This window comes from Rhamphochromis longiceps, linkage group LG18, assembly GCF_057381845.1.
Source record: "Rhamphochromis longiceps isolate RC_006_pf linkage group LG18, R_longiceps_female_GT1.1, whole genome shotgun sequence".
Classification (NCBI taxonomy): Eukaryota; Metazoa; Chordata; class Actinopteri; order Cichliformes; family Cichlidae; genus Rhamphochromis; species Rhamphochromis longiceps.
Window position 1 is genome coordinate 27,950,464 of NC_140574.1, and position 27,586 is coordinate 27,978,049.

Sequence of the window (27,586 nt, forward strand, 5' to 3'; positions counted from 1 at the left end):
CTACAACACCACTGCATTTAACAGTAGGCTACATCAAGATATTTTAAAAACTTACTAGCTTATAAAGTGTGATTAAATACTGTCCCGGTACCAAAGAGCATTAACATGCTCACACCTCAATGGAAATACAGCTCTTATGATACCAAGTTTGTTCTTCTACTCAGATAAATTTGTTAAATCTTAGATTTTTATGTTTTGTACTTTGATGCCACCTTGTGCGAGTTAATCCATAGAATATAACCCCAGTCCATTTAATAAGCGGACACTGGATTAAATTAAATTCTGTTTTATTTACATAGCACCAAATCACAACAATCGACTGGTGGAGCTTTATTTTGTGAGACCCTACAGTTTTAACATTCCTTAAACTGTTTTTTTTAAGAAGAAGAAACTTCCTGCAGAACCAGGCTCAGGGAGGGGCAGCCATCTGCTGCGACCGGCTGAGAGTGATGGAAAGAAGAGAGGACATCGAAACTCTGTAGAAGAGAGTCAGAGATTAATAATAACTAATTATTAAATGTAGAGTGGTGTGTAAACTCATAGTGAGTAAAAAGAGGTGAGAGAAGGAGAAACATTTATGGGAAGCCACCAGCAGTCAAGGAATATTGCTGCATAACTAAGGGAGGATTCAGGGTCCCCTGATCCGGTTCTGACTATAAGCTTTGTCAAAAAGCAAAGTTTTAAGCCTGATCTTAAAAGTAGAGTGAGTGTCTGTCTCCTGAATCCAAACTGGAAGCTGGTTCCACAGAAGAGGGGCCTGAAAGCTGAAGGCTCTCCCTCCCATTCTACTTTTAAATACTCTAGGAACAACAAGTAGGCCTGCAGTTTAGAAAACTGCTCTATTGGGGTGGTCTAAGAGGTGTTTAAGATAAGATAGGACCTGATTATTAGAGACCTTTTATTTCAGGAGAAAGATTTAAAATTAGATTCTGGATTTAACAGCGAGCCAATGAAAAAAGCTAATATGTGAGAAACATGCTCTCTCTTTCTAGTCCCTGTCAGGACTCTCACTCCAGCATTTTGGATCAACTGAAGGCTTTTCAGGGAACTTTCACAGGGAGCAGGGATTGTCACAGCATAACAGAAAGTCACATAAATCAGAGAGAACAAGGAGAGCTCAGCGGTCTGTGGCCACTGCCTGCTAAGCCATTCTCTCTTTGTGTGTTAAACTTTGTGTCTTTTTTGGCAGTTTTATACATGATTGCTACATGCATTCTTATTTCAACTGATGGGCAAAATAAATATTATATCTCTCCACAGGGTGGCAGTGTTGAGTGGGATTAGGATAGGATTTACAGGAGGCTAAATTTAGAACTAAAAAGTGGCAAACACAAGGTGTTTTGAAAAGAAAGGAATGCTGATTCTTTTTTAAATTTAAATTGAAAACACTACTTTTAATGAGTAAAGATGAGCAATTATGTGTGATTTTGTTTGGTTTTTGTTTACATTTTGAATAGTAAAAAATCTTCAAACATTCAAATCAGAGTAAAAAACAATAGTCAGGGAGAGCCTGGATTTCATAGAAACATTTAATTCAGAGCTGATAACAGAATATTTACTGTATGTACATGCAACACAATATGGAATGTACAATATAAATAATCCCAGGTGGATGCTACGACAGCTTGCAACTTTGGAGCAACACTAGACAGTATAACGAGCATTAAATACACGTAGGTAACGTTCCGTTTCAAGCTCCCTCAAAACATCTGACAGAAATGTGAAAGTCGGAGTTGTGGGTCATGTTTGTTTATCAAGCTTCTTTTTTTAAAAATATTTTTATTTTATAGAGCCAGACCTCACACAGGGAATTCTTCCCTACGATGCTAGATAAATACAGATTTGAAACAAACCCCACATGCTTTCATAAGAAATGCAAAGGTGAATTCTGGTGCATCACGTTCCCTAAATTTTCACAGTCATGCACACACAACCCTCATGAAGCTGAACTGACTATTTTGTGTGACCGTACTGCTTCTAGGTGCCAATGGTGGGTGGCTGATTACAGGACAGAAAGGCTGGCTGTTGTTGTTGTTGTTGTTATTGTCATTTCTGGACACGATGCTGTGATGGTAAATGACTCATATTCTGTCAGTGAGAAAGTGGCAAAGAAAAAAAACGTTCTGGTCATGCATCGTTGTAGCTTTAGAAATAGAAAATGTGCAAAGATTTAAGGGAAGGTGCATTCAAGCAGATGGTAAATGGGCAACTAAGTGATGGGGTGGTGAGGGGAATGCATTATTCACATCATCCACTCTAGTCTTGGTCCTGGTTCTTGGAGGATCTCGTCACAGTTTCAGTGGATGTGTAGATACTACAGCCTCTGATCCAAGAGTCTTTTTTTTATTGGTTTTAAAAAAAGGGGGCGGGGCATCCTGGGAAAGAATACAACAGTAAACAAATATCAGCAGACAGGAGAGCCTGATGGATATTTTAGTACTCCTCAACTGTAACTGCGACCATTTGAAACACAGTGCACGTCACTTCGAAAGCATCATGTAAGGAGACGAATACCATAGGCACGACATCGAAGGCTCCACTGTCTTATTTGAGAACACGCTGACCCATAAACATTTAGCTACTGGATGCTCGACAGTATGTCACATGCGACGGCTTTTTTTTAGAAAAAAACATATACTGTATATGGAAAGCTTTTACTAAAACACACAGCTTGTCTCATTTGGCTGCGGTACAATCCTCTGTTATTCCCACGTTTCTCTAATCTAACAGATCATCTTGGCGACATGAATTATGCATTTGGCCTAAAGATAAGGCATCGCAGCTGTGTCTGGGGCTTTGGTCTTGCTTCTCAGATCTCATTTTCTGTTTATTTTTTCCTTAGGTCTTTTCTCCCTGCTGCTGATCTGATATAAGTAAGTCTCCACTGGCTCGGTGCGTAACGTAGAACATCGTCGGCATAACACGTGAGACCGACGGCGAGCCCAGGTTAAGAGTCGACGGTGCTTTGTGGTGAACGATTGTCTGCTCTGCTCGTAAATACGGGTATTCTTTTTTTTTTCAAAATGGACTCAGTGTGAAAAAACATACAGAATATGTAACTTTGACAAATGTGCAAGCAAAAGTGTAAAAAACAAACCAAAAAAGTCATTTAAAGTGTTTTTAAGGTTGCATTACTGCATATAAGAACAAGATGGTTGCTGTGTAGCAATTAATTATGTCTGGATTGCATCAATAGGCAGCAGAGTAGATGTTCCTTTCCTCACAACATACTTCTCATTAAGGTGACCCACAGGAAACCCTTCTCATGAAATGCAATATCTGTCATCTGGATATGAAAAAAGTACGTTCATTCGTCCCCCGGCAGTCATCACGCCCTCTCCCCAGAGTCCTGAAAGTCCCAGGGGCAAACGTCAACCATTTTCGCCCCGGGTTTATAACTAGTGCTCAAAGAGCCGTCTTTCTTCTTCTCTGATGATTTTCTAGTCTGAGCCAAGCTGCCGTGCGTGAGCTCAGTCTCCCGGGAGAAAACCTCCGCCCTCCTGACCTCCATCACCTCTGGGTCTCTTGTTGAGCTCCTCCGCCGCTCAGAAACCGGCCCGCCGCATTCTGAAGACTGGCTGACCCTTCTCCTCTCCGACGGAGGCTTGCTGGAGGAGCTCCGCCTTTCTCTACTCTTCTCCCTCCCTTTCTCCTTCTCAGCTTTGTGGTTGGATGAGCTGGAGCCTTTCCGTTTCTTCTTGTGTGAAGTGGGGCTGTTGCAGGTCTTCTCCTGCTTAGGTGAAGGTGGGCCGGTGTAGTCCCATGGGCAGATTTCGACCATCAGAGACGGGGGCTGTAAAAGGCTGCCTGTGGACTTGGAGTGGTCTGAGTGAAGCCCTTTGGGTTTCCCATCAGTAGGCGTGACACTCTTCTTACGCCTGATTCTGTCTGGAGAAATGGAATCCGAATCTCCTTTCAGCATGGGTTGCTCATCAAATTCCCAGGGACACACATCCGGCTTGAGAGGAAGAGGTGACCTGGGTGCCCGAGATTTCCGTGTTTCCCTTCCTTCCTCCTTTTCTCCTCCTTTATCTTTGGCGCGGCGTCTGTTGGAAGGAGACTGGCCCGTCTTCTGCCTCTGCTGGGACCGACCACCTTTGGTGACTCCAGAGCTGCTGCTGCTGCCTCTCCGGCCCGAGGTGGTTTCTCCAGGAGCGATGGAAACGTGCTTCTGGGTTTTTGCTTCTGAGGGAGTCTGTGGTTCTTCCATTTCCCAGGAACAAACCTCGGACACATCGTAAAGGTTCCTCCCCGTCTCAGAGCAAATTGATGGCTGGCTCCCACTCACCTGTTGGAGAAAGGAGTAAAAATCAAAATGAATGCCAAATCAGTTAATACTACAAGGGGCTCGAGCAAACACTTTCTTAATGTAAGAATTTTGGGGTTAACTGGTTGATTGTCCCTACCAATGATCAGAGAAATCGCTTTATGTCTGTCTGGCTGTTCTGTACCATCATCATCTCATCTACTTTAAACCTGGTGGGTGTATTGCCTGGCCCTCCAGTGAGTGCAGGGCTGAGTTCAAGACTGTTTTGTTGTAGTGGTCCTCATATTTTGGTCAAAAGCTGCTCTCTGTTACCAGTGTTTCCTCTTGAGCGACTTCTGCCTGCTCCACTCTGTGTGGGTGGAGGTGCACACATACACATACATGCATGTTTGTTTGGATATCTGTCAGGACATTCATTCAGATTAATGCATTTTCAAACCTCCCACTGCAAACCTAATTTGAACTTCAACCATAAAAAACAAGTTTTAAACGAAGATAGGTGGACATTTATATTTGGTTCCTATATCACATGACTGCAGTACCTTATTTTTGTTGTTTGGGCATAAGTAAAAATGTAGACTTTTTTTTTTCCAGTCCTGCTTTGAAGCCTCAAGGTGGGTGTTTTCAGTGTTGCCCACTGGTGTTTTACATTGGATCAGACAGGTTAGAGGTGTGTCTGCACCCACATATGCTTGTTACTTGTCAAAGGCTGAATTAATACATTTGAAAGAGAACATCAAGCAGTAACTGTACCTTGACACTGAATTTAAAAATGTAAGTCACAGTGAAAGAGAGATGAAGGCCATTTTCCCTTAGACTTCCTGTCTGCTTGTTAACTCAGAAATCATTAGCTATTTCCAGGTCTAAAGAGCCTTCTGTTCCCAAATTTAAACAAACACTGAGACACAACTGAGAGTTAAAAACTGTCCAAATTCTTTTGTTTGTGTATGTCTAGGCATCCATGAAAAAGAGGATTTAGAAGATTTAGCAGCATTAGAAGTTAGCAGAAAGCTAGCTAGCTAGTTTCCATTAAAAAGCTGATATATTAGCTATTTCTAAAAAACTAAAATGTTCAAATTTGCTAAAACTTTGGAAGCAAACTATGACAGAAAAATAAATATCTGCAACATTTGAGCGTTGCCATAAAGATATGCTACCTGTTGGCCTGCTACAGAGCTATTGTTAGGCTAAAACAGGGGTAGGGAACGTTAGAGCCGGTGTCCTGCAGGTTTTAGATCTCACCCTGGGTCGCCACACCTGAATCAAATGATTAGTTCATTACCAGGCCTCTGGAGAACTTCAAGACATGTTGAGGAGCTAATTTAGCCATTTAAATCAGCTGTTGGTAAGGTTGATATGTCATCACTTAACAAGCTTTTACAACAAGATGTCTTCTTGCAAACAGATGAGTTTTTGCCTCTTGGCCATTAGAAAGAATGCAGTTTATGGCATTTTTGCACTGGCTTCACTTTTCAGACCCAGCAGCTATATCCACCCTTTATATCCACTCTATGGCAGCAACCTGCAACGTGCCTGTTCTACACAGCCAGGTTCTGAGCAGGTACAATCATTGATTGTCAATCAATGACTGTTACCTCATAGCCATCCTCAGGGATACAATCTTTCAGAATGGAAACTGCACTGCTCTATTAAATGCAACAAAATGATAATAATAACGATAAATGCTCAAATGTCCAAGGTGCTTCATTTGCTTGTCCAGCCAAAAGCAATATAGGAAAAATGTAATGCAAGTTCTAATCACTTTATGGGGAGCATGGAAGCTGTTTCATAATGCTCATGTGCTCCCCACATGTCGTATTTGTAATATTATACACCACTCCAGCTTCCCTCTTGGGGGGCAGGGTGGGCGAGGGGGCTTCCTGTGTTCAGCGTGGACCACCAGACATCCTAATTTGTTAAATGCTTTGTGGTAAGTGCTGGCTTCCTGTAACTTGGTGCTGATATAATCAATATTTTATAGGATCGAGTTCCTAACACTTACATAACAGACTCTGCAGATATACGTACCACCTGAGTCTGTAGTGTTTCTCAACCCGGTAGAAGTTCTTTAGGAGAAGTCTTTTGGTTTTGTGATGTGGGGTGGCAGCCCTGTGGTGCCTGTACAACAGGGACAGACACTTCCCTTCACGCACTTCTTACTGGCGTCCCTGACGTTTGAATTTGACGCAATTTAAAAGATGTAAAAAGAAAAATACACTTGTGACACACACTATAAGAATGTCCTGAATGTGTTGACAGCTCTCTGCCCTGAATGTGGAAGTGTGCAAAACAACCAGCAGTCTCTGACCTACTTCTTTCCCTACCTTGCCATTCATCTATGTGTGCCATCTGTGCCGTCTGATTGACCCAAGAGGCGGTTTTTTAAGGGGGGGACTGTACAAAAGGAAACCCCATGACCAGCAAACATTTTTATAAACTCTGACCCTGCACTTGGCCCAGCACTACTGGACTTGATCTTGCAAGGAAAATTGTTTTTAGGTATCGTTTGAGATCATTTTAAGCCCTGGACTATTTTACAGGAATCCTCAAAACATGACTTCAAATGACTGCTAGTGTAGTCCGTGTCTGCTGCGTGCCATTCACTCCTCTCTGTCCTCCTGTCTTTGCTTATCTCTACTGCTACTGCACAATAAAAAAGTACATCTGGCCAGATGCTTAAAGAATCCAGCAGTGTCAGTCTTTTAGCAGTCAATTTACCAAAGTCCTGGTCTCCAGGCACAGTCCGATTCCAGTAATCCACTCTTTGCATCTCGTGCCCCGAGTAGCCTGCTTGATAAATGTCCCACCTCATTAACAATCATGAGGAAAACCACTGAGATATACTGTAGCTTTAGTCTTAGCAAAGGGTCCCCCAGGCAGACATGGTATTTTCATTCATGTATGCAACTGATAATAATGTTATTCTTATTGTTATTATTAAAAAACATAAAACCTTTATATTCAAGGACGCATAGAAATTTTCTTGATAAATAACTTAAACAATTAATCAGTTAATAAAATTAAACCTGAATAAGTTTCTGTCAGTGAGCTAATCGACATTTAAGCACAAGAGCTACACATTAAAGCTGAATCAGTTTCTATTAAGAATGTAATTATGTAAAAAAGAACCTGTTGCTTCATTATGCCCATCTTCAAAGGTGTCTTGGAGTACTCCACCGATTGGCTGACTGGCATCTTGGGGTAATGCTCAGGTGTCTCATCCACCTCTGATAGCGTCCTCCCTTTCAGTCCCTTCACGCACTTCTTACTGGCATCCTCGACGCTCTGAGTCTTGTTAGTGAGTCCCGGCACCTTCTCCTTGGCACTCGCAATCACGCTCAGGGATTTCTGCATAATGGAAGTGCGCAGGTGCACAGGCTTCTTCTCGTGTGTCAGGTTGTGAGCGCTGGCTGATTTCCAGAAGAGCGGCATGGATTCGGTGGACACGGCTGGTTCCAGCCTCGGTGGAGTCGAAGCTGGTTCCAGCTGCTTCTTGGCATGTTTACGGCCAATGAGAGAGCCCAAAAGAGATCCTTCCCCTACAGTCCCAACAGGAGTCGTTTTGTCTCCCGCAGCTGAGCCACTCTGGCTTGCGCCTTCTTCATCCTGGTCGCAGACGTGGTCATAGCTGAGTGACTTTTTCAAGCCCATGACTTTGTTCTTCAGGGAGTCGTCTCGAGGTTTTCCTGATGGGGGACATATCAATAGACCATTGTTTTGTAATGTAACTTCTCATCTTTTGACCTGTAAACTCTGGTCACAGCAGAAGATGAGGTTTGATATTTTTTAATTAAGCCTTCAAAGAGATTAAAGATTATAAAAATAGACCATTTATATTTAAATAAAATATAAGCAAATCTGATCTTTTGCCAGTTTAAGAATTCATATTTAATTTACATTGAGGACGTGAACATGACTTTTTAATCCAGTGTTATCAAACCTTTCTGAAACAATCTTTTATATCAACTATAAAGTGCCATTTAAGCCCCATTTATAGAGCTTCTTAAGCAGGACCCAACCGGCTTTGTAATATTATATATAATACACGTTACATTAAGTTTAGGAAAGCATAGTTGGAAAAAAAGCATGCAGGCTCTCACAATATTTTCCTTTGAAATGACTAATTGGCTCTCTTCATTTCCATGCTACAGCCGGGGCTTACCGTGGTGGCTCGGCTCAAAGGGATTTCTCCTCAAGGTGCTGCGGTTGCTGCCGTGTTCGCTGCCATCATCACGACTGCACTGCCGGTGCAGGTGCATAGTCTCTGGGATCTCTGTTATCCGTTTCATCAGCGAGCGACCCAGACCCTTTTTGGAGTTGCGCTTCTTTTGAAGGTGAGGGTTGTTGGCAAGCATCTTCTTACATTTGTAGACTTCCAGCTGGGCGTACAACTTCTTCAACTCGTCCTAAAATTAAAAAAAAAAAAAAGTCTTAAATCATAATTTATTACAACACTCACTTACTTCTGACTTTAGGTAATAGTTGTGTGGTTGCCAAAAATGAACTTGTGGGCCTGAGCAGGTGTACAATGACAGAAAACTCCTTCTTTTTAAACAAAAACATTGAAACGTTGCTGAAAGAGAAACCAGGGCCACCTGGTAATGGCTTCCAACCATATGTTGCCTGTTTCACTCTTCACTGGCAATATCTTAAGGGAATCGCTTAAGGGAAAGTGTACATATTTGGAAGAAACTGTGCTTATGAAAGATGGACAAAGTGTTCAGACCTAAACAAAATGAAGCCATTTCTGAAGTTCTTTAAACCCACATTATTTCAAATGGGGAGACAACTGTGGTCCGACTGTTTTGATGTTGAGAAATATTTTGTTAAGTTAATCAGTTGAACATCACTAAACATTTTATTGATACACTTACAGTCTCAGCAGCTCATTTTAAGTCTTCTTCAATACATCATAGTGCTCATTTTGTAAGTTATGGACCCATTTAATGTCACTCTGATCCAATTACAGTATGTTTAGGCAGCCCCTACCCTTTAACTGACAGCTCCAGTATGTGTATACAGTTTCCTCAAATGTGTGTTTAGTCGTACTCAAAGGGGTACAAGTAGGCTGTTTAGCTTTTCTGCTAAGTACCCTTTAGTATGTTTTTCTTCCAAGTTTCTCAGTTATTGTTGCAGAGAATGATGGTTGCAGTTGTTAACCAGTTTAATCAGGTTGGACTTATGTTAGCTCAACTTGACCTTTTTGTCCAAATGTGGTCTCACCCAGTTTCACAGGCCATGCACCAGGCTTAAGATTGGACATTTACAAACCAAAAGGTAATGTGAGCGTGGTCTAACACATGTGCTGTGATTTCTGACTAAACCGTGGAACACCAGACATGAAGAGTAAGACAGAAGGTGCCCCATTAAAAATATATGTTGCATTCTGACTTAATGGGGAGATATCTGACAATGATCAACAAGGCCGCTTTACCCGTATATCCTCTGGGTCCAAACTGTGCTCGCTCCAGGCCGAGGTGATGCTGTTGTTGAGGTAGGAGCCAGATCTTCCTATGTCTAGCTCCTCCTCGTAAGCTTCGGTGGCTATATCGTCTCTCGCCTGCGTCCCTTTGTACAGGAACTGAAACAGATCAAGAACAAGGTTATAAAACGAAATCAGTGAAACAAAAAGTTATCATGTGACATGCTGGCTATAGAGGTTGTCCACAATATAATGCTCACTAAAGACATTTAGTGAGCATTATATTGCACTAATTTAGTAGATCTTTTACTCGAATTTTAACTTTAATTTTGTTACTGAAGTCAGTTATTTTATAATTGAAATTTCTATCTGTCGACAGCAAAACTATCAAAAGTTTAGATTAAAAACCCCAATAAAGAAAACAACTATAAAAAAAGATAAATAGCTCCAAAAGTACTGCAGTATATTTTATCTTGCTATTGATTATTATTTTAATCTAATGCAACTGTGCAAATTGTGCCTAACCAGTTCAAATGTATACGGTTCAGTGTATGCAGGCAGTAATCTCCTCCTCATATGTGATTCCTTCCTGCAGAAAGCACGTTAGGGCTGCAATATTCCAATGATTCAGTAAATAAATGATAGATTGCACCTTGATTTTCATGCTCAAATTGTTTAACTTTGTTTGAATAACAAATTTAGGGATGGCGAAAGGCCAAATATTTAGCCCAGTTTGAAGAACAGATGCAGTTTGAGATTAACGTCCTCCCATTGTGCTTAATTATCCCGGTGTACTCGACTCACTTGCACTTCTGAGGTGCCTAATTAAGAAAGAACAGAGAGTGTTGATGGTGTATTTCATTTCTCACACTGCAGGAGAATTAAATGTTTTCCATCAGACTTGAGAGATCGCACATAAAGACACCCGTGAGAGCGCTGAGCCAAATTACAATAACCGCTAACGCAGTTTGATTGAGTTTAAGGTAATGGTAGCAAACGTGCCTGTGTACATCTGTGTGTTTGCCCATTGCTAATAACAAAGGAACTTAAGATGATTAATGAAGTGTTTTGTGTACAAGCTACAATGCAGCAGTGGCCACAGTGGAAATCACTCTGTAACGCTGGAATGCTTTCCCAGTAAATAAGTCGCACTTACACCCAAGCTAAGAAACGACACATTCAGCGCACGGCTAATGTTTCAGCTGTACACTGCACAAGTTCATTTGGGTGCCTCAAAATCTATTCTGCGCTCACTGAATATATTAGAGTCTTTACACTTACCCATTTAAGTGCACTAGCTCTCAGCATAATGAGAAAAATGTACAGACCACTGAAGAGATTTTTGTTTTCCCAATTGAAGCTACTCTTGTGTGTCCCACAATACATGCGGTATACAAAACAAAAGTTGGACTTTACTGGATGAATGGTCTGGCTTTGTCCAAAAAATGTTCTGAAATGAGGATCGTTAAAAGTCTATTCATCTGCTGTACAATTTCTTGATCTCTTTGGTTTGCAGAACAACAAACAAGGAAGATAAATCTCCAAAATGCCCTTTACACATTTACTGTTACAGCTGAGGAGCTCAGACCTAAAATCAGTCAAGCAGTCTGTAGTTTTTAGTATTACCAGTGCTAGCATCATGTCATGTATGTGAACACTGCGTTAATTGGAAAATTTCATGTGCATGACAGTGAGCATGGACGGGAGAAAGAAAAGACATTTCTAAAGAGATAAGGAAGGAATTTACTGCCAGGCGTTCATGACTGAGGTAAAGGTTACAGAACTATCTAAAAGCAGCCTGATATTGTTGTGACCCCAACTGCTAATATTATTAAGAAGTTTAAGTGTTGCTGGTGGAGGAAAAAAAGAGAGGAATAAAAAATGTCAAAGCATAAAGCAGCTGACCTCTGGGGTAGAGCCCCGCCAGAGCAGGCATGATAGAAGCTTGATAAAAAAATATGATGGGACGTAACACTGCTTCACATCACACAAAATCTAGTGTGGAAACGCCACAAAGAAACTAGGGGTCATCTGTTGCCATGTCGACAGGCTTATGGCTCGGCTCACAACCACCGTAACCTGCCACTAAGGATGTTGTTACACTGTAATTAAATAGAATTTTTATGTGTCTTTTATTTGAAATTACAATGTAATAATTAGGGATGGGTATCGTTTTGGTTCTATCCGATACCAGTACCAAACTGGTACTTTTGAAACGGTGCCGGTGCATAAACGGTGCTCGAACCGGTGCTTAAAGAATGGAGACCACACACTTTGTCCAAAAACCTCTCATGTTCAGCTGTTTTTTTGTAAAAAGATAACAATGTTAGCCTTTTCTGCAGCTATAGGGGATTTATGGCATCGCTCTTGGCTGGAAGCAGTGCTTAATCAATGGAAAAAACACAAACTTTGTCCAAAAACCTCTCATTTTTAGCTGTTTTCCACTTTTTCTTTGGTCATTTTAGCCTTTTTGGCCAGGGTGAAGGGAGTATCAAGTACCCATCCCTACATCCCCATCCCTAGTAATAATGTTCACCTACACATATGTAAAGGTAGACTTGCTAGAATAAGAAGGGTCCACTTAATTAGAGGGGAACTACTCCCTTAGTCAAGCTCCATATTACAAAAGTGTTAGTCCATCTTCAGACTCACCCTGTGTTTCTATTTCAGGTACACCTTCATTAAGTTTCTTGACTGCATATTGCACATTTTGGACATTTGCAAACGGACATCTGCCCGACTGCCTTAAATCACCTCTGTGGTAGGTTCTCCTGCAGTAGGGGTCTCCAAGACCATGTTTCACCATGACCAGGGTTTGTGGTTTATCAAGGGAAGCAATAGGAGCTGTGCTGTCAAATTAAGCTTGGAGATAAAACAACATCCGCCCCATTTTAAAACATCGAGGAGGCTCAGCTGTGTTATGGGGCTGTCTTGAATCTGTGCTGGGCCCAGTGAAATGACAAGATTATGAAAGCTCCTGAGGCCAAACATACTGTCCAGCGTCAGGCAGCTCTTTCTCTCTCACGCTGTCATAGAATCATTTGGATAATAGATTTAACTGAAAAGAGTCGTGGAAAATGTACCTCGAATTAATCCTGTGATCAGCACATAAGTTAAAAAAGTGCTAATTTTAACTTATGTGCTGACTCCTTCTTCTGTCAGTAAAAATCCCACTGCATATTTAATATGTGAAATACACTTTTTATATGTTTTTAATGAGGAGCTTGGTGCTAAAGCCCTAGATTATTATTAATATTTTTAAAATTTGTATTTATTTGCTGAATGTTTTGTTGATCATTAACACAAAGCCCATGAAACTCATAACTGGTGAGATCTGCAAGTAACAACAATGAAGTATTCACCTTAGGTATCAGCAGCAGGGCCAGAGTCACAGACACAGTCAGGTGAGTGTGAGCAAAGAACAACATGAGCATCCAGTCTGGGTGCAGTCCCGGCACCAGAGAGAACCTGCAGAATAGAAAAAACATCAACGGGAGAAATTCTGCAGACTCACCAGCAGCCAGAGTGCTCGGCGCATCTGTAAAATACGCTCAGACACACGTAAAAAAGCAGCATTTAGTCACTCACTGGACAGCGAGAACAGAATTGAATGTACCACAACCCGAGGCATTCCCCGCACTGTAAACACAGGGATAAACGCACAACTGAGGGAAAATTATAAAAGCGTCTGTTTGCTGGAAAGAAGCTGGCTCTTTTTAAAAGGCGACTTGTGCAGATATGAAAGATCTCTGCAGCCAATACTGCTTTTGAAGGCTTTGGATGCTTCATGCTGGAGATCCACAGGCGACAGGCAATTATAGCCAGCGGGAAAAATTGTCAACTTTGTCTTGGTTGTTAATTAGCATTAATGAGTTAACATAAACCAGTGTAACATAACGGTGACGCTTGTGTGCGTGCATGTTTTTTAATCATTCATTACTGTTTCCAAGTTTTACGCTGCTTTGAGAAGTTTCTCTAAAAGTTCACAGCACAGAGGAGAAACATTGTTTTCTGTCGCCGTCAACAGAACACCAAATCATTTCATTTTACATGAAAGTGCCAAGTCCCATTTTTGTTACCAGTGACAGCACACAGAAACTATGTCAAAGCACACAGAAGCAATTCTGGTAGCTTGTGGTCCCTTTTAAAAGCTTCATGTCATCATTCCCGTTTATTAAGGCTGTTTTAAATCATAGTCAGTATCGTATTCACAAGAACCAGCATGGCTGATTGCTCCCATTATTGCTGGAGAACGTGAATAGTGCACAAAAGCCTAACAAGAGGATCTAAGTAACAGCATTTTGGCACCAATTTTCCGCAAGCAATCAAAGCTAGACACCATGACAGATAAATCAATGAAATTATTTAAGCGGTATCAAGCTGAGTCAAGTGCATTGTGAGTAAAAAAAAGTGTGAAAGGCATTAAATACTTGAACGTGTGTGTTTGACATTGTTTAGAAATCCACCAAGGTGGTTCACAATTCATTGGCTCATTATCTTTTGTCATAATCCAATCATGATTCACATTAGAATTAGTCCAAAAGAATAGCACGTGTCTGTTTTCTGTGTCCCAACTCTCACTCACACACACACACACACACACACACACACACACACACACACACACACACACACACACACACACACACACACACACACAATATATCGAACAACTCCAGCCTTATCTCTGGACTGCAGCAGCATATAGACTCAAAAAAAGGAAAAGAAAAAGGGGAAAAAACACTCACAAAAGCTCACAATGTTTTATTCTCCAGCAAATGAGAACAGCTTGATTCATAAGTTTCCCAGAGCTGATGAAGGTGTACCCAGTGGACTTTTCAGTTTTTCAACAGATTAAGAGGATGTGATCTTTTCCTCCTTGTACCACGGAGCACAATAGACTGCCGCCCAAATGAAAGAATATTCAATCAGAAACAGTTTTATCGGAGAATGTGTGACAAATGGAATGTTTTGCCCGAGGCTCCTGCGGGCTCTCTGTAAAAGCAGTTTTATTTCTGCTGCAGAAGGACTGACGAAAATGTTCTTCGCTTTGGAGCCTTGTGAGGTCAAAGCTCCAGCAGCACCTACAGTGTACACAACAGCTTTATTCCTTGACCAACACATTTTGGCCTTCACCGGGTGTCGATGTGATGACCCTGATGGAGGCCACAAGCCAAAACTGGTTGTTAAAGCAACAAAGTGTTAGCTAAATGCTCCAGAAGTAACACAGGAACATGTTCACCGGTGCTTTTTCTGCTGCTTTACAGTGCATCACTTATATTTGAGAAACCAATGAAAAAAGTCAATATTTGATATGAGCACCTTTATTCTATAACACAGCCTGAACTCTCTTAGTCAAGTGTTCCTGTCATTTCTTTCAGTAGACTTAGGTTTAGAGCTTTTTATTGTTCCTTGCACAGTGAAATTGGGTAGCTGGACCACAAAGGTGCAAAAGTAAAGAAGGGAAAACAATATACAACGAGGTGAAAAAAACAAACAGTATATATGTGTACATATATGTGAATGAACTATATACATGGTGTAGGCGTAAGAAACATTGAAAAAGAAACCTTGTGGGGCTGTATACAAGGGCAGTTATATAATAAATAAATAAATAAATAAGGCTGGAGGGGCTATGGTCATTTAGGGTAGGGATGGTAATTCCACTGAGACCAAAATATTGCACAAGACCAAAAATATTGCACAGACATGGAAAGAGTGAGATTTCACATAGTTGATCAATAGCAGCGTCAGAGTGGATGTGTTGGAGAAGTCTGTTCACACTTTTATTTTGCATTAAAAGTTCTGACAGCCCACGGGAAGAAGCTGTTCTTTAGTCTGTTGGTTTTGCACCTGATGGATCTGAACCTTTTTCCAGAGGGCAGGATGTTGAAGAGGTGGTGGTTAGGATGGAGGTGGTCCTTTATGATTGCCCTGGCTCTGGGGAGACTTCTTGAGCAGGCAATTAAGTCCAGGAAGGAGAGTGGACAGCCGATCACCTTCTCTGCAGTTCTTTGGATGTTCGCTGCCTTTTGTTCTGTTCTCTATCAAGATCGTCCCACACTGCTTCAGTAATGTTGAGCTCTGGGCTCTATTGAGGCCACTCCTGCTCCAGTCTGTCTTCCTCCATCCAGTTGTGCTTTTACTGCATTGCAGTGAAAAATGAAGCTCTTGCTATTTTTCTGTGTTCATAATTCTATCAATTTTGATTAAGTGGAGATATCATCTGAATGTCAGGAGCGGTACCACACCTCATTCATGCCCCTTCCGGTTTCAGTCCATAAATGCCTCCTTCGCCAATACCTGCTGTCCTCATTTTCATGCCCCCCATTTCCTCCTTTCCATTCTTCTTCCTTTCATTCACTTCTGGTTAGTACATGGGGATCTGCCCGGCCCGGGAGCCGCTGCCAGTCCCCTTCAAGGCCTTCCCCAAACCGCAGCACCAGTACATGGTCCCACATCCATCATCTCTCATCGTAACTTAGGATATGGTCCCAGCTAGTGAAATTATTGATAAGAAGCCCAACACCACTGGCTGAAATGCAGTCAAAAACCATGACAGAGCCTCCATCGTGTTTCACAGATGGCTGTAGACACTCACTGCTCTACCTGTCTGTTGTGCCTGGCCCTGTCTGTATGTACTGACAACAATTTGAACCAAAAATTAAACATTCGAATTCATCACTCCCTGAGATCTGTTGCCACTGATTTTAAGCCCAGTTCTTGCCAAATTTGGCATATCTCCATCTTTACTCCCCGTTTCCCTTCTTTAGGAATGGCTTCTTGACAGCCACCCTTCCACTGAGACTATTTCTGATGAGGCTTCAGTGCCTCTCTCGGGTCCTGTGTCAGGTTTTGCTGTATCGTTTCTGAAGGCCATGACCTTAAGAAAGTTTTTTAGGCCTGCTGCTTCTTCTGACCTAGCTGCCTGGTAAATCTGTCATATGAAAGTGGTGAAAATGACACCAATGAATCTGGAACGCCAAAACAATAAATGCTGTAAAACATGCTAAAAGGCTCCATGGAGAGATGGAAAACTTCCACCAGGACAGCCTATTGTAGAATGCATTAAACCTTAGGCTGAGTAACTTCAAGGTATTTTTAAGAAATTATAAGACAACTGCTAAATGAAAGGGAAGATCTAAAATATTCAGAAAATTGAGCCACATCCCACCTCTGTAAGACACAGAAAGAGCGGCAGGCACAGTCAGTGGCGGGGCACAGAGTTTATTTTAGGCACTGGAACAGTACATGTAGGCTGTGTCTCTGCTTGGGGAAGACATTTTTTATTCACCTCCTTTCAACTGGCTTACCCTGCCGTGACACTGTTCATTTCCCTGATGAAGGGGGGCGGCTGAACTCTCATCTGACATGCTCTGCAGTTGTGAAAGGCGCTCTAACAGACAAATATCTCTGTGATTATGATTAAACAGGTTGTGCTGTACAAAGGGGTAAAGTCATTAAGCTCTGTGCCACTGTTTGTGCCATCTCCTTATTACTCTCAGCGAGATTTTCATCAAGTCAGGGTAAGATGCTCGATTGTTCCGCATTCTTAGCTCTGTTTCATGTGTCTCTTGTACCTTCTGTTCCCACATTTTCCTCTTTTCTTTTCTCTCTTTCATTCAGTATACAAGAGAGCATAATTGAGGCATTCACATCAGCATATCTCTTTCTCTCACCCCCCCCACCCCCTTGATCATGCCCACCCATGCTGGTTCCATCAAATTTTCTCCACCCACCTGATAATGTGGAAGATGGCCGATATGAGGAGCTCATTGTAGATGGCTACGGCCATGTAACGTGGCTCGTGAAAAGCCGAGGGTACGGTGCGGACAGCGTAGCACAGGTACACGCCCCACAGCAGGAACAGGAACTCAGCTGAGCAACAAAAGACACAAAAATGTTTGAATTTTAGTTTCTATTTGCCACCTAAAACAGGAGAGGTCATATATTGTATGAAATTCATCCGCTGTAGCTGACAGTTGTCTTTTGACAGCACAATATACTAAACTTACCCTAAAACCTTTAAGCAATCGTCCAATATTTTGGGAAATGATCTAATTTGCTTTCTTTCTATGAGTGAGGTTAGAGGGTCGATACCTTCCTCACGAAGCTGGAACCAGGAGGCAATTAGCCAACCCAAGCATAAAGACAAAAAGTAGGAAAAGAAAACAACTAAAGTGCCTTCCAGCCCACCCTAAGCTCACCAATCAAACATGAATATTTCAGTTGTGAAATTTATACAAAACCCCCCCCCCCCAAAAAACTGAAATTTGTGTTGTTTACGTGTGGGTGGGTTATTTTTTTTGATTTGCTCGGCTACACTGAAAAAGTAAGCCCTGATGTTAGACTGTGACAAAAAGGCAGAACACCCACTGAAACCAAAATCGATTGTTATTTTTGCGTCTGTGCATGGTTTAAGCGAAATAAGAAACAACACGTTAAACAAACACCGAGCTCTAAAGGTTGGTTGGACACCACCAGGCTAACCTTTCTACACTTACAGAATTGTACAAGATTTAACTTCCAAAACCTTAATCTTTTTGTCACAGACTCTAAAGTATTAGTGAAAAAAAAGAGAGAGAGAATTTAAAGCTCCCTTCAAACTCCTTTCCATTAATCTGACACCATCTGAATGTGTCAGCTTAATGTCTGAATGAGAACCCTGTGGAGGCTTTGGGCTGACATGCAGAGACTGTAATAAAAGATAAGAGGGCCGTATGAGGGAATGTGAAAAGGCCACGCAGAAGGGAAAGGTGCACAGGAATGCATGGGAGCTTTTTAAGAGTTTTGACCCAGACGTCTCTTTTTACTTCACCACCTCCAACGGCAGCATCTCCCACCATGGGCGACAGCAACACAGAGAGCAGCTTATGGTGGGGCTTGTTTTCTGAAATTCCTTCTTTTCTTTTTTTTTTTTTTTTTAATAAAACTGGCTTTAAAAAGAAAAAATCCAGGAATGAGCTCAAAAGAGTAAGTCAGCCCTGAAAAGCTTGCATATATGAGTTTTCACTTTGTTTATTATGCTTTTTTTTGGTCTCACCTCTTCCTCAAGAAGAGAATGAACCACATCATTAGGTACTCCTTGCTAGTACCAGTGTTGGATCCCATCTTGCCTTAATTTGTTCTGGTATAGATTCAGAAATGCATTGGAAACGTTACTGTTACTCAGAAATTTTAATGCATGATAGCATCACATGGTAGCTGCAGAATTCTCAGCTGCAATTCCATCACATCCCAAAGATGTTGGGATGCTCTGCTGGAGTGGATCTGTTGACTTAGCAACATGTTCCAGTCTACCACTGTCCTATTTCACTCTTACCTGAGATGAGGGATGCCTGGTGTGGTCTTCTGCTGCTGTACTGTGAGATGCTCTTCTGCATACCTTGGTTGTAATAAGTGCTTATTTGAATTACTGTTATCTGATTTACCTTTGCCATCTAATCAGCATAAAGCAGCCATTCTCCTCTCACCCCCTTCATCAGAAAGGCATTTTCACCCAGAGAACTCTGTTTTTTATCATTCTCTGTAAAACCTGCAGATGGTTGAGTGGGAAAATCCCAGCAGATCGGCAGCCATACCACATTCAAAGTCATTTAAATCACCTTTCTTCCCCATTGAACTTTAGCAAGTCATCTTAGTCATATTCTCATGCCTAAATGCACTGTTGCTATGTGATTGGCTGATTGAGTATTCGTATTAGTGAAAAGCTGAACAGGTGTCCCTGATAAAGTTTGAACTATTCTTCTGGGTGTTGATTTAGTTACTATTTTACAGCATTTGTATTGCAAAAACAGAAATCATTTCTCTAGAAAGGTAAATTAGCAGAAGATGATTCTGAACCGTGGTTGGCTCTTGTGTTACTATGGCAATAATGACATTTAAGATGTACAAGTTTTAAATTTTGCACGACTTCCTCATGTTTGCGCTGATTTCCCCCCTCTGTAAAGGAGCTGCTTCTCCGACATCACGGTGACACATTCCTGCTATCACTGAATCTCATCTCATCTCTGATCTCGGGTCGACAGCAGTTTATTGGAAAGATGTATTTAAAACGCCAGCTGTCTCCACCGTCACAGTATCAACACTTTACAGAATATACAGTGCAGTACCTGTGCACGGCTACAGTAGCTCGTTATCATCGAAAGTGTCAGTGTAATTATATTTTAAAGAACATCAGTTACAAAATCAATAGTAATTATTTTGAAATGTGAAGGACGAGATTTCTACAGGGTTGCTGCATTATGAAGGTATGGAATTATGACTGGGAGCAATCTAATATATCTCTGTCTGCAGTAGAACAAAACATTATGCATCTTTTATTGCCAGTAAAAAAAAACAAAAAAACAAAAAACAAGCCAATTTTTCCAAATAAAAAATACTTTTAGTTTTTTATGAGAACTCTAACTGAAAGTCTGTCACAGGTCGTCCTGCTTGTTTGAAAGAGCACCGACACCCATGCCAAAGATCACACTGGGATATGACTCCCTAAAGTCTTTACAGTGATTACAGATCATTAATATTTATGAATAGGTCGCTCTATAAACTGCGTAGTGCTTAGCCTCTGAATCAGGATGCATGGAGATCTGCTTCCAAGACGGAAACGATAACAACTCCAACTATAATACAGATTAATTGAGGATTTACAATAAGCGCGTCTCGGTGACATAATCGATAATGTTTCGCATCAGCTCTGCTTTGCTTCACAATTTAGCGCAAAATATTATGTTATGTTCATTTTTGCGCTGACATGCGTTCTCATGTCGAAATTATGACAGGACAAGGGGAAAAAACACAGAAAAGCAATTAGGCTCATTTTCACGAGCGTGAACCGCACTGTTGTTAAAATCCTCCAAAGCAGCTTTGCAGGATGCGTCCTGTCCTTCAGTGGAGCCTCAGCACACCGCAGCATGTTTATGCCTGCTGTCAGAGCAGACAGCGGGACTCCCTCATTTCCCTTCTCATCAAGAACGCTCCCCCTAAATACACACCGACACACGCGTGGATGCAAATCATTCCCGCGGTCGGTGCCTGTTCAGAGCAGGGTGTTTGTTAGAGGCTGTCACCGCTAACATACAAACACAGCAGTTCCGCCGTCCTGTCTCTGGAGTATCCTTAACTGTCCTTCCTTTACAGGCTCCCTCCTGTTTCCTTCTCTCAAATTCTCCACTCCTGTGATGGTGCAAAACTCTCTGTGCATCGATGCCCACATCCCTACAAGTTTCATACTTCAGAGGCTCCTTTCTTCTTCTTTCCTGCCACTTCCACTCTCCCTGCCTGCCTGTCTATCAGTCTTCACACACAGGCCGAGCATCTCTCAGGGATCCATCCATTCCCTTCTTTCCAAACAAGATTAGTCTCCCCTGCTGTCAGGCCGGCTTCAGTGAGGTGCACATCACTGCCTCCCGCTTTAAGAATCTGTCTTTAAGAGATTTACTGTAACATACATTCAAGGGCATGTGGGCCTTCACTAACCACGGCTTCCTTCCAATTCATTTACTCAAATATTTTTTATTATAACAAAGGTATACAATCTGGTCATTAACAGACATTTTGACACTATGAGTAAGGCAGAAGATGGGGTCAGAAAAGTTGGGAGACATACCTTTTCTTTACACCACTCCTTTTTGGGTACACGGGCAAGAGGACTGTCTAAATTCAACTAATGAAGATGTGGAAATGCACTGTTGCATATTTAAAAAATAAACTCATCATTTAAATGTATATTTCTTCATGAATTTAGGTTGTGTACAATGTTACAGTGAATCATTAGGATGAACTTTATGTTGCATTGAATACCAAAAAACAGATTTCAGAAACATGCTTGAGTTGAAAATGTTTGAGATCTTTTGCTTTAAGTTACTCTTTAATGTCTAAAAGTCAAACTTAAATTTAGCAAAACATCAGTTCTCCCCTGGACTACTGTTGCCGGGCAAGTTTTATCATCAACATACATGCTGCTTTTTTTTCTTTCTAAAAATAAAGTTTCTAAACTGAACTTAATCTTAAGGCTTATCCAAGCAGCCTGAACTTAAACTGTAAGCTCTAAAGCCCCTTCCAGTTAAGTGGTAAGTAGCACTTTCTTTCTATCTGGAAAACGATGCTGTTTCTTATTTGGGTTTACTTAAAGTCAGACGTGTGTAATTACAGGAAAGCCGTACAAACTTACTCACCGACTGCCATCATGTAGTCCCATCGGTCCAGCAGACACATGCTGAACTGCAGCCCCTCGGGAGTGAGACCCGCAGCGATGAGAGCCTGACTCAGCTCCGGATTCTGGCACACGGAGGACGTCCAGGCCACAAGGAACCACAGCACCACCAGCAGAATGACTAGCAGCAGCCGCAGGACCCGCCAGCTGGTCATGTAAGGTGTCCTCTGGGCCGTGCGGGACAGGAACACCTTTAACACCCTGTGTGGAGCAGGGAGAGAGCGTGAGGCACAAGCCTGAATATCAGAAACGACTGAGAGAAATCGTATGTAAGTGCTGCTCACGCCCCTGGCTGCTGATCACGTTAGCATGCTCATTTGAAATAAAATGAGCAGGGAGAAACTGCTAAATCAGTTCAATTCATTCATGCTTGGTAAATATGTTTGGTTTTGATTCATGCTGTAATTTCCTTTGAGTTTCAGGGGGAAGAGCGGACAGCACAGGAAGTGGGGAGGAAGGATCTGTTAAAGGAGGCCCCTGTCATTTTTGAGTTGTGCTTACATGTCCAACAGAAATCATGCATACATAGTTTATTGTGAATTACTTCCTGATGTTACTGCATCTGTAAAAGGAGCTAAAAATGCAGCATATTAGGCTCATCAGTTGCAGCAGTGTAGGGAACAATATACAACAGCATGTTCTTATATCACCATATATCACCATCTGGACATAGAAAAAAGTCTGTTTCAATTTTTTACCCTGCTCATGTGCTATCTTTGGACCAGACTGTGACAAATCTATCTCATCTCTAATATATTCTGTGGGCATGGACTGGAAGATCTTGCCCCCGGGGCACACTTCCCACTCAGCGAGCTCGGAAAAAAATCAAATTGGTAATTTTGCCAAGGGAACACTCTGGCCGGCCTTTGACCTCCTTCTCCCATCTCGGTAACACAGCCCGGAGCCGAAGAGCAGGAAGCTAAAGCACATACGTGCCAAGATGGCACACGTGTGTGCATACTAAGAGATGGCTGAATTATTGAAATTAAGACTAACTCATGAGCAAGTTAATAGAAGGAGAGGAGACAGGATGTAAGGGAGAGGAGGGGACCAGGAGAGGCTCGAAGAAAAGAAGGGACAGGAGAAGAAAACGTATGAGGTGAGTTAACAACACAGGCAGAGGCTTTTTAACTTTTATTTTTTGCTTTCAGTTTAGTGTTTTAAAGTAAAATCATATTATAATGATCCAAGAGTATTTGTATGTTCCCTATCTCCTCCTACATAAGAACCAATCATAATAAAACTGCATAAACATTGCATAGAGCACTGTGAGTTCCAGCATCTATAAGGCACGTGCAAATATTTTATACAAATCTCACAATTTTATATATTTGCTTCTTTGACAGTTCAACTGAGCACTGAATTGAATTTGAGATTAGAATTGTGTGTCATAATATAATGTATCATAGTGTGATTGTAGCAAAAGTGTGTGTATTTGTATGTTCCATATCGCCCATGTGTTGCGCAGGGGTTTGCTATTTAATCATAATCCTTCATAGAACAGTCACAAAGCAAACAGCAAATGTCATCTCAAATGGTGATTTTGGTTTTAGTTTACTGGAAGCAGGATTGAAATATTAAGCCAACACAGAAGTGCCAAAAACAGCATTTCCTTCAAATGGGCGGATGGCTCCAAAAATGAGTCATTTCCCACAGACGTCCATGTTAAACTTCCCAAATTCAATCATAAAAATAATACTTTTTCTGCCTGGTACAAAAAATGGATTTGGTCTCTCTAGATAATCCGCCCTTCAGAAAAACTGCTACATGTCCAGCCTACAGTATTTTTTCCTCTGTGATTTTAGTCCATCATCAGGTGGTTGCTAGACAACATAATGATGTCATTATATATGTGGTGTAATTCGTTTTTTGTGGATGTAAATTTGATGTAAAATTAAATTAAAATTTAAAGGACACAGTTAAGTGCCTTGTAAAGCAACTGTTGTTGTGATTTGGCACTGTATAAATAAAACTGAATTGAATTGAACAATGCTGTTATTAAATGTGCGATGTTTATAAAATGACGTGGAAAATGTCAGGGACATATTATTATTATTATTAACCTTTATTTAACCAGGAAAAGTCCCATTGAGATTAAAAACCTCTTTTGCAAGGGAGTCCTGGCCAAGAGGCGACAACACGTTGAAATTACAATGTTACATACATATTATAAATAACAATTACATTTTAAAAACATTTTTCTCTGGCTCTCTCAATCTGGACTTAAAAGCATTTAATGAAATAAGATCTGCTATCTTCCAGTCTTTTTGCATCATGTTCCATGTGAAAGGGGCAGCATAAGTAAAAGCCCTCTTTCCCAGTTCAGTTCTGGCAAATGGAACATTGAGCAATAAAAGATCGCTTGAACGCAGGCTGTAAGAAACAGTACTTCTCCGTGTGAGCAGATCGCAAATGTAGGTGGGCATTTGTCCAAGCAGGGCCTTATAAATAAAGATGCACCAGTGAGCAAACCTCCTGGAGGACAACGAAGGCCATCCCACTCGAGCGTACAGATCACAACAATGGGTCAAGGCCCTACAGTTTGTAATAAACCGTAAGGAGGCATGATAAACTGAGTCAATCTTATGAAGACACTGGGCGGAAGCATTCATGTACAGCAGATCACCATAATCTAAAACAGATAAAAATGTAGCATTTACAAGACGCTTTTTTGTCTCAAAAGAAAAGCAAAATTTGTTTCGAAAGAAAAATCCCAATTTTAGTTTGAGTTTTTTCACAAGATTGTCTATGTGAGGTTTAAAGGTCAGAGAATCATCAATTAAAAAGCCAAGATATTTATACGTATGCACCACTTCTATGAGGTTTCCCTCAAGAGTGGACACCAAGGGGACAGTTTGAGGAAATCTCTTCATGTTTGAAAACAACATTAGCTTTGTCTTTTCAGCATTGAGAACCAATTTCAGCTCCAGAAGTGTGTGCTGAACCACGTCAAAAGCTTTCTGCAACGATTCTATTGCCTTTTCAAAGTTTGAGCCAAAGGAATAAATAACTGTGTCATCAGCATAAAAATGCATACTAGCATTGGACACATTTTGTCCCAAATCATTTATATACATGATGAACAGCAGAGGTCCTAAAATTGAACCCTGTGGCACCCCAGTGTGAATATTCAAAAGTTCTGAGCACAGATTTTCACATTTAATGCATTGAGTCCTGTCACTCAAATAATTAGTAAACCAGGAGACAACATGTCTAGACAGCCCCAAAGAAAGAAGCCTATGCTTTAAAATGGCGTGATCCACAGTGTCGAAAGCTTTTGACAGGTCAATAAAGAGAGAAGCACAGTGCTGTTTTTTATCAAGAGCAACAAGTATGTCATTTATCACTTTTGTGGCAGCCGTGACAGCACTATGCTGTTTTCTGAACCCAGATTGTAGTTTTGAAAGAACTTCATTAGAGTACAAGAACTCTTTTAATTGCTCACTGACGAGAGACTCAAGGACTTTTGCCAAAACACACAAGTTTGATATTGGCCTGTAATTAGTCAAAATGGCCGGGTCGCCTCCTTTTAATATTGGCGTAACAAAAGCAGACTTCCAAACAAGTGGAATTTCTTTATTTTGGATTGAAAGATTAAAAAGGATTGTAAGAGGTTGTGCAATGTAATCAGCTGCTATTTTCAGAAAATAGGGCTCTATTAAGTCTGGCCCTGGGGGTTTCCTGTGATCTAAGGCTTTAAGAGCTTTATGCACTTCCTGGACAGAAAAAGGAGAAAAATCAAAAAGCTCCCCAATATATGTTTGGGGTTCTGTGCAGGGAATCATGGGGGCTGCTCCAACAGAGTTAAATAAAAAACCAGTAGCTACAAAGTGCTTGTTAAAGCTGTTTAAGACCTCAGTTCTGTCATAAACTGGGACAGAATCTTTTAAAATGAATTTTGGAAGAGCCTGTGATATTTTATTTATAGATAAGGACTTAATTACTTTCCAAAATTTCTGAGGGTTATTGAGGTTTTCTGTAGTAACAGATAAATAATATTCTGACTTAGCCTTCTTGATAAGTGTCGTGCATTTGTTTCTTAATTTCCTGAAGTCTAACCAGTCAGTCAGGGAATCGTTTTTCCTAGCTTTTGCCCATGCCACGTTACGCTGATGGATGGACTCTGATAATTCCGATGAAAACCAAGGGTTCTCCCGTCCCTTGACCCTAAATTTTTTGGCAGGTGCATGCTTATTTAAAATCTTCATAAAAATTTCTTTAAAATAAGCCCAAGCCAGATGGATGTCTGGTATCAGACTCAAGTTTTCCCAATTTACCATAGACAAGTCATAATGAAACGCTTGCTCATTAAATATTTTAAAATTTCTTTTACAGATGATACGCGGTTTACATTTAGGGATTTTAGTGTTCCTACTGGTAGCAACTACACAATGATCACTTAAATCATTACAAAACACGCCTAGAGACAGAAACTTATGGACATATGGACACAGTTCCCATTTCATGTCAATAAAAATAAGATGTTTCGTAAATCATTTCATGATAACATGACAAACGTTTATGTTATAACCTCATGATGCTTGGAAATTCAGAGCCTTTATCAGGATGTCACGGTCCTGAATCTGTTGACTCAGTGGTTTTTATTCTTATTACTATTATTTTATGTTTCAGGTTGATTCTTAAGATTTTCTGGTTCTTAGGGTTTGGTTTCTGTTCTGTGTCTCTGTTTCGCCCTGGTACCTCGCCTATGTTTCCTCCCTGTTGCCATGTCTGATGTCTGTGTTAAGCTTACGTGTCTTGAGTTTAGTCTGTGTTGCTTCCTGTTCCTGTTGTGTTATCATCTGTTCCCCATCCTTTCGTTGTCAGTTTGTGTATTTAAGCCTTGTGGTGTTTTTGTGTGTTTCCCACCGTGCTCCTCGTCCCTAGTCTCTTGTCTCCAGGTTTCCTAGTGTTTTGTATTCGTTTCTATTTTCGGTTTATTGTTTATTGTTAAGTTTATTGTTTGTGGAGTTTTTTCTGCAGCCTCTTTGAGTTTATTCCTTTGAGTGTCCTGCATTTGTGTCCTGCGTCCTGCCTGCCACAGACTTATCATGACAAGGACATTTAATGACCACTTTCTGAGACGCTAACAATTAGCCACATCACAGGAACCTGTTTCCAACATAACATTCAGACGGGCATAACATTGTTAAGAGCACATTAACACTAACACTCTCCAACAGTTTACACTACAGTTAACTGAATTAACCTTAGCTTTGGTCTATGACAATTATTATGATATTTAGTCAACTAAAACTAAAAGAACTTAGATAGCTATATTATGGCCAAAGCTAAAAAAAAAAAAAACTAAAGCAAAATTTGCTGTCAAAATTAACACTGATTGTGGGACAATCACTAATTGTGGTTAAGCACTAGCGGGGTGGACAGCCTATCCATCCGGTGAGGCTTAAAAGACATAAGGCGATCGTGGTTCAGGGGGTTGGGAAGCTCATCTGGTAACCAGAAGGTTGCCTGTTCGATCCCCAGCTTTGTCTGTCTTGGTCGTTGTGTCCTTGGGCAAGACACCCTAGCAACCAGAGCCGATGGCGCGATATGGCAGCCTCGCTTCTGTCAGTCTGCCCCAGGGCAGCTGTGGCTACAGCTGTAGCTTGCCTCCACCAGTGTGTGAACGTGACAGTGAATGAATAGTGGAATTGTAATGTAAAGCGCTTTGAGGGTCTCGAAA

The 27,586-nt window shown here is 41.1% G+C and overlaps 1 protein-coding gene across 1 annotated transcript in view; it reads right to left on the reverse strand.

The window, feature by feature from the left end:
- Positions 1-1,547: 1,547 nt before the first annotated feature.
- Positions 1,548-27,586, reverse strand: part of LOC146648554 (metabotropic glycine receptor-like) — a 99,983-nt gene continuing 73,944 nt past the window's right edge. The window contains exons 7-13 of the mRNA XM_085389333.1: positions 21,863-22,101; positions 17,429-17,567; positions 13,052-13,157; positions 9,702-9,848; positions 8,430-8,673; positions 7,397-7,953; positions 1,548-4,288 (exon numbers count right to left, since the gene is read on the reverse strand). Coding sequence (XP_085245459.1) covers positions 3,329-4,288; positions 7,397-7,953; positions 8,430-8,673; positions 9,702-9,848; positions 13,052-13,157; positions 17,429-17,567; positions 21,863-22,101 — 2,392 coding nt within the window. The 3' untranslated portion in view covers positions 1,548-3,328. The remainder of the gene's footprint in view (positions 4,289-7,396; positions 7,954-8,429; positions 8,674-9,701; positions 9,849-13,051; positions 13,158-17,428; positions 17,568-21,862; positions 22,102-27,586) is intronic.